Raw genomic sequence first — 6,545 nt, 5'->3', positions numbered from 1 at the left:
GTTGCTTAGCACAGGGCGCAACAATGTTGCTGGCGACTAAGAAGTAGCTGTGCAACCAAAACAGCAGCACAAGCAGCAACAAAGCGGCAAGCCAATGGTGGCCGTGGCCGCAATGAAAATGCAAAGAAATGTAAAAATCGAAAGAAAAGCAGCAAACAATTTCTTTGCTGGCTTTTAATGCGAATAAAAGAGGTGTCTATAAAAGAATAAAGCGCGCCTTACGGTGGCATCAGTGTGTTTTGAAGACTGTCAGAAGCCGCTTCAGCCGGTTAATCAGTTACGAAAGATATAAACAAAAGTAACTAACGTTACACGAAGTGTACTCAAACGCGACCAAAAGCCAATAGCCGTTTTAGTTGAATTGCTGTCGGTGCGATTGTGCGTGTGTGTGTGCATAATAAACAAGGATACTAAGGAAAAGTGCATTGAAGAGTGCTGAAATAGTACAAAATAGTGACGATAAACTGAAAACAGTGTGCAAATAAATAAATCTAAAAGTACAAAAATTGAAATACATAATTAAGCAACTCATAAGAACAGTGCCCAAAATGTTAGCCAAAAAGACATTTATGCATGCGAAACTAAAAAATCGCGCCATCTGCTGGAATTACCTGTTCGCGCTTTGTATTTGCCTGCTTGGTCACAGCTGCAATGCCGGCACAGAGAATCTCACCAATTTTCCTTATACGCAGCAAGGACTAGCAGCAGCATTATCAGCCGTATCTTCGAGTAAATCACCAGCAGCAGCAACATCATCATCCTTATCATCAACTTCTGGCGCGTCCGCAAACACAGCAAATGCCGGCACTCGCACCGTTCTACGCATCTACGATGAGTGCAGTCACTCGGTTGGCGGTTTTGTGCCATGCCTGAAAAAGAAGGCGATCTCCTTTATCGATCGTATATCGCATATTGACGCGATCACCGTAGCGGATGGCATTAAATTGGTGCGTCTGCCGAATAGTGCTGTAGCCGCAGCCCCGCTGCCACTCCAACCGCTCTATAGTGAGAACGAGTTGGAACCGTCTTTATCGCGCTCCAGCGATGATCGTGACACCAAGTTGACGAATATGCTTATTGAAAGGTTGAGCTATTTCTTCAACGGTCATACACTGCAAGTGAATTTTCCCAAATTGACAGCTGAAGAAATAGGACGGGGTCTTGAAGAAGGTGAGTGCAATAGCCACAGGTTTGAGCGCTTTTTCTAATTGATTGTAGGCATCTGATAAATAATATATATTAGCTTTTTCAAAGAGAAGCTATAAAAAATATTACCAGTAATTCGGGTTTTTTAGAGAGTCAGTGCTTACAAAAAAAAATAATTTTACTGAATTTCTCCGACCATTTCATTTGTGACTCAGTAATACATACTTCCCAGTTTTCCACAACAGCAAATGACATGTGGTTAGAACAGTTATCTTTCGAATAAGTAATAAAAGATTTCGTCTGTGTTCACGTAACATATTTTAGGCGTTCCTTTCCACTCATGATTATTCATTATAAGTGTATATAAATAAGTATTATTCTTTAAATGTGCTCCTTATAGGTAGTTAGTAATTTAATAGCATCAGCCACAAAAATAACCACAAGAAAATGGGCAATAATAAGAATCTCACAAGATCTTCCATAGATACACTGAAATCAATGTGTTGCGCCATTTATGTACATGAATTAAATTATAATGTTTTCTTTATTTATATCAGATACTGCTCATAGATTAACTAAACATAAGTGTTTATTATGCCTTTTAAAGCTAAACAAATATTATATGTATGGTATATCATACATTTTCATTCAAATTTTTGGAGAAACGTATACTATTTTAAGGCCTTATTTTCTCTAATTACTGTTTCTTCTTTGTGGTCTGAGAATGTTCTGATCAAGACACCAAGTCGAACTACTGAAAATCAATATCAACTTCTCTACACAGCAACAGTTCAGAGTAGGGATGGTGGAAGAATTTAATTCTAGGGTGGAGTTCACCATAATCGACAGATTTATATATTTATATTTTCAATAGTTCCTAGATGGAGCGTAGGGACTCAGAAGTTAAGTTGAGCAGAATAAAACTGTAAAGCGTTCATGGTGTTCGTTTCTTTTTTTCGAAGTAAACTTCAGCCCAACATATAAAAGATAGGAGAGACCTGGCATGCTCGTTGCTAAAAAATATGGTCACAATATTCAAATGTTTAATAAGGCGACAGCTTGAATCTCATGGTGAATATATTTCTGCAATTTGAATGGACTTATAACACAAATTAACGAGTAGGTTGAGGTTGTTACAGCCCGACTTTCCCATTCACTTCCTCACGCACTATTTTTTAATCTTTTGTGTCATCATAAAATATATTTAATAATTGTCCTCATAGTAGTATACTAAATAATTCAGCTGAATTAGTGTTCAGTGGAGTACTCTTCCAACGCAATTCAACGTAGAGATAATTTAATGTTTTTTACCATGTATCGCATGCCTACTTAACATTTTTACCTTACTAGTTGGAAAATGTGCCAATTTCACAATGTGCTACGAAAAATCAGTGCACTACATATTATGAGATGCTTGCACATAATTATCGAATCGCACAGATGGGTGAGCAAAAATGGAAAAGATGACGCGACTCAGCGCCATAACCTCTTTTCTTATTCCAACCAACTAATGTACTTGTGTATTTGAGACATATATTTAATAACTCTAAACAATGGTGTGTAAAATTAGTTTTTTCAGTTCTATGTGTGTATGAATATAAATCTGCTTCATTTATGCTTTGTTACAATTTTAAGGTCAACAGTGTACTTTGCGAATAACTTTCACATTAAGTGTGGGTGAAATCTAAGAATTTCAAACATATTCATTTTAAGTAAGCATAAGGGGACATCAAAACTCGTTTTCGTGTTGAACAGAAATTTTGCAAAATCCAATTAATGGAATTACAGAGGCATATACATACATATACTGCATATGAAAATCCATGGCCGTAAGAAATACCGATCAAGCTCGAATTTGAGAGAATTATACCGCAAATAATGACTTATTTAATTAGCAAACCAAATAAAAATGTTTTGTGATTGACTAGAAAGAGCTTATTTCCTTATGTTTTAATCTTTCCATTTCGATCCAAAAAGTTATTTCAAGGTAATATTGATTATCTCAAAATCAAATGAAGTTTCAGTCTCAATATAGCTTTTTAAAGATAATCACAATAATTGCTTGGCTCACTTAAATTAATTTAAAGAATTTTACTACAGAGGTAATAAAGGAGGAAAAATTTGTTCACCAAAGCAATTTGTATGGTAAAACAATATGTTTTTTTTTTTTGGTTAAAAGGATTTAAAAATAATAGCATAACAAATAAAATATCAATAAACAGGAGATAACGTACACTCTTTTAAAATGCACCTTAGCAATGAGGTATTCTTCCGACAGTTTGGTCGGCTTTCTGGAGACCGAAAGCATTCCAATATTATTTTTATGTGTAAACAAAGGGAGTATTAGTAAAAAGTACTTGTGTTATAAGTCCAATATATTTCGAATATTGTTAAAACTCAAAAAAGTTGATACAATAATCCCTTTTTTCATCTTCTTTGCAGTTTGTTTCACGAATATGTTTAAAAAGTGTTTCATACTCTGTATCATGGTACCATCTTAGACATCACAGTATTGTCTTTTTCTCTTTACTGGATAAACATCCTTAATAATATTTTTTCGCGCTTTTAAATTCTCCGCCATAAACAACAAAGCTGTTGAGTACGGTATAGCTTTGATGAGCTTATGTTATTTTTCCAAAGTCTGCTGGAAAGTTTTTCTGAAGCAAACTCTTTTAATAAAAACAAAAAAAAAATTCTGAAACTCGCATGCTCGCATTTGACTCTTATAGAGATCATTTTATAGGGATTTAAATGGAACGGAGAATTACAATTTGTAGGAAATAAATTAAAAATCTGTAAGAACATACTACAAAAGTTCCACTGATTAAAGATTAAATTGCTTGTCATATAGTAATTGAAATGAGATACTAACACCACTGACATTTACGGCAATACCTACTGTATTATGAATACTTTACGTTTCCGCACACAGTACATTAAGCACATGATTTAATAATACTTTTTTATAATTGGCTACACAACTTTTAATAAATATTTAAAATTTATAAAAAATTGAACTTCGACTTTGCGCATTCATAGTAAAACTTGTTTTAGTGGCCTTAATTGCCATACTATTCCATTGCTATGTCATATATCAGAAAATATTAGAAACTTTATGGCCTTTGACAAATGAAGATAAATGCAAGTGAAATCCTGTGCATGCCGGTATGTCTGCAAATGAGTCCCATTCATAGTCGCATCTCCTAATAGGAAAAGTCGTCAGTGTTGGAAAGTGAAATAAAAAATGAGCGTGAATGTGAATTGATTACTTCAATTATCCATTTAAATGTTATGATAACACATTCGTATTATTTTTGTTATTTTTAAATTTCCTTAAAAAGTAGTTAGTTGCACGTTGTTGGATAAACGAGTCGCCAGTTGACCGATGAGGTGTGTGCATGTCCCTGGGCGGTGTGATGAGCTGTCTGCTCGTAGTAGCTTATGTCAAAAGCAATTAATCAATGAAATCCAATAGTATTTCATTGAAAAGTAAAAGACAAGCTATTGAATAGTTTGTTTGTTATATTTTTTTTTGCAATTTGTATATTCAATCATAGCAAACCTAACACTGGGATAGCGACTGCCAAATTTAGACAAGCTTTCACTTTCTGAATACAATAATTCCCACAAGATTTTCTAAAATGTTTCTTTTATTTTTCTTCTTTTTTTTCTCCCGCATACAGGACGTGGCAAAATGAAGAAAATGATGAGCATGATGATGATGGGCGTGGCCATGAAAATGATCGGCATGCTGCCGGTTGCAATGGGTATGCTTTACATGATGGCTGGCAAGGCGCTGATTGTCTCCAAGATTGCCCTCTTGTTGGCGGGCATGATGGGTCTGAAGAAGTTGATGAACGGCCGGGGCGGCGGATCGGGTGGCAGTGCGGGATGGTCATCCGGCGGCGGCGGTGGTGGCGGCTGGTCTTCGGGTGGCGGTGGTGGTTACGATCGACGCTCTCTAAATGAAGCGCATGAACTGGCTTATCGAGGTTATAGTAATCGGCAACCAACTGGTGTCTACTCCAAGCAGAAGCAAGCACAACAACCAAATTTCCAACAACAACCACAACAGCAAGAGCAACACCAGCATCAACAGAAGCAACAACAACAACCGTTATCGCTGCAACAGCAGCAGCAACAAGTGCAAAAGTCATAAACAGTAGCCAGCAGCGAAGTAATTGTAATGGGGTAGAGGTGAGCTTAGCGACACCAATAAGACAACAACAACCAATAACTGTACAATCGACGTGCAATATTTTAATGCTAGCAGATACGTGCATGCACACACACACACAATAACACGAAAATTAATGCACTCAATCAGCATGCATTATCTCATAGATGATGTGCAGCTTCTAAACGCAAATCAACAGGCGTCATCATAAGAATCGCTAAATTGGCAACAAAAATTGCTACATATTTGTTGTGCAGCATTTGTAATTAGAGTTTCTGCTATTCTCTCTCACACATGGGACACACACGTCTTCAAATTTTCTTCTCTTTCGATATTCCTACTTTCAAGTACTCTTCTATCCCCCCCATTAGCCTCTTCGATAAGCTATTGGCGCCTTTACACGTTTCACGCTAGCTCCATAAATTCGCCAACATGCATGGCCAAGTCTGCAATTTTTTTCTGTTAAATATTTTCTATACTAATTCTTGTTGCTTCTTTCTATAATTCAAATTACAGTTATTAGTCTGAATACATTGCCGCGAACAGCAATCAAAATCGCGCTTTTTTTTCATGCTAGAAATTTTCTTCTTCCTTTTCTTCTTCGTCTAATTCTATTAGATGTGAACTATGGTGAACTCGTTATTGTACCATTCCATCTTCTTCAGCGTTTCTTACAACTCAAGAACACTAACTCTATGTTACAGTTATTTTTCAATTACCGGTAGTGTTTCAATTTCCTATTATTCAAGGCGTACTTCCGCATGTACAGACACATAGAAGTAAACACATGTGCGTATATATGTATGACAGTGCGTGTTCCCTCTAACACCTTCATTCCCTAGCTCTTTGACAGGCCATCAATTTCATAAAATTGTATAAACAGTATGGGACACAAATCGAATCCTTTAATGAAAATTCAGTGCAAATCAAACTAAATTAATTTTATTAATTATTTATTTAATTATTTATTTTCTCAATATATATCTTTATCTAACTTATTTATTAAACAATACTTTTTAGTTATTAGCCCTAAATATTTATTTAAGTTTTTCTAGTGCTATGCATTTAGAAAATAAAATTACAAAAACATAGAAAACATAGAAAACAAAAGAAGACAATTAAATGAATAATATTTTTATATTTAATATCGTATGTAAAAACAAATTGTTTACTGCATTTCTTATACATAGTTATATTAAATAAATTGCAATTTTAAATAAAA

The 6,545-nt window shown here is 35.2% G+C and overlaps 1 protein-coding gene across 1 annotated transcript; it reads left to right on the top strand.

The window, feature by feature from the left end:
- Positions 1–212: 212 nt before the first annotated feature.
- LOC105212398 (uncharacterized) lies at positions 213–6,545 on the top strand. Its single transcript, XM_011184340.3, has 2 exons — positions 213–1,170; positions 4,830–6,545. The coding sequence occupies exons 1-2, from the start codon at positions 549–551 to the stop codon at positions 5,303–5,305; spliced, it is 1,098 nt and encodes a 365-aa protein (XP_011182642.1). The 5' UTR covers positions 213–548; the 3' UTR covers positions 5,306–6,545.

The sequence above is a fragment of the Zeugodacus cucurbitae genome, chromosome 2 (assembly GCF_028554725.1).
Source record: "Zeugodacus cucurbitae isolate PBARC_wt_2022May chromosome 2, idZeuCucr1.2, whole genome shotgun sequence".
Lineage (NCBI taxonomy): Eukaryota > Metazoa > Arthropoda > Insecta > Diptera > Tephritidae > Zeugodacus > Zeugodacus cucurbitae.
This window is presented reverse-complemented; position numbering and strand designations above follow the sequence as displayed.

Bases quoted from the DNA above. Each gene is read 5' to 3' on its own strand.
- LOC105212398 (XM_011184340.3), top strand. From the start codon at position 549: ATGTTAGCCAAAAAGACATTTATGCATGCGAAACTAAAAAATCGCGCC. The intron at 1,171-4,829 runs GTGAGTGCAATA...TCCCGCATACAG, and splicing joins AGGACGGGGTCTTGAAGAAG to GACGTGGCAAAATGAAGAAA.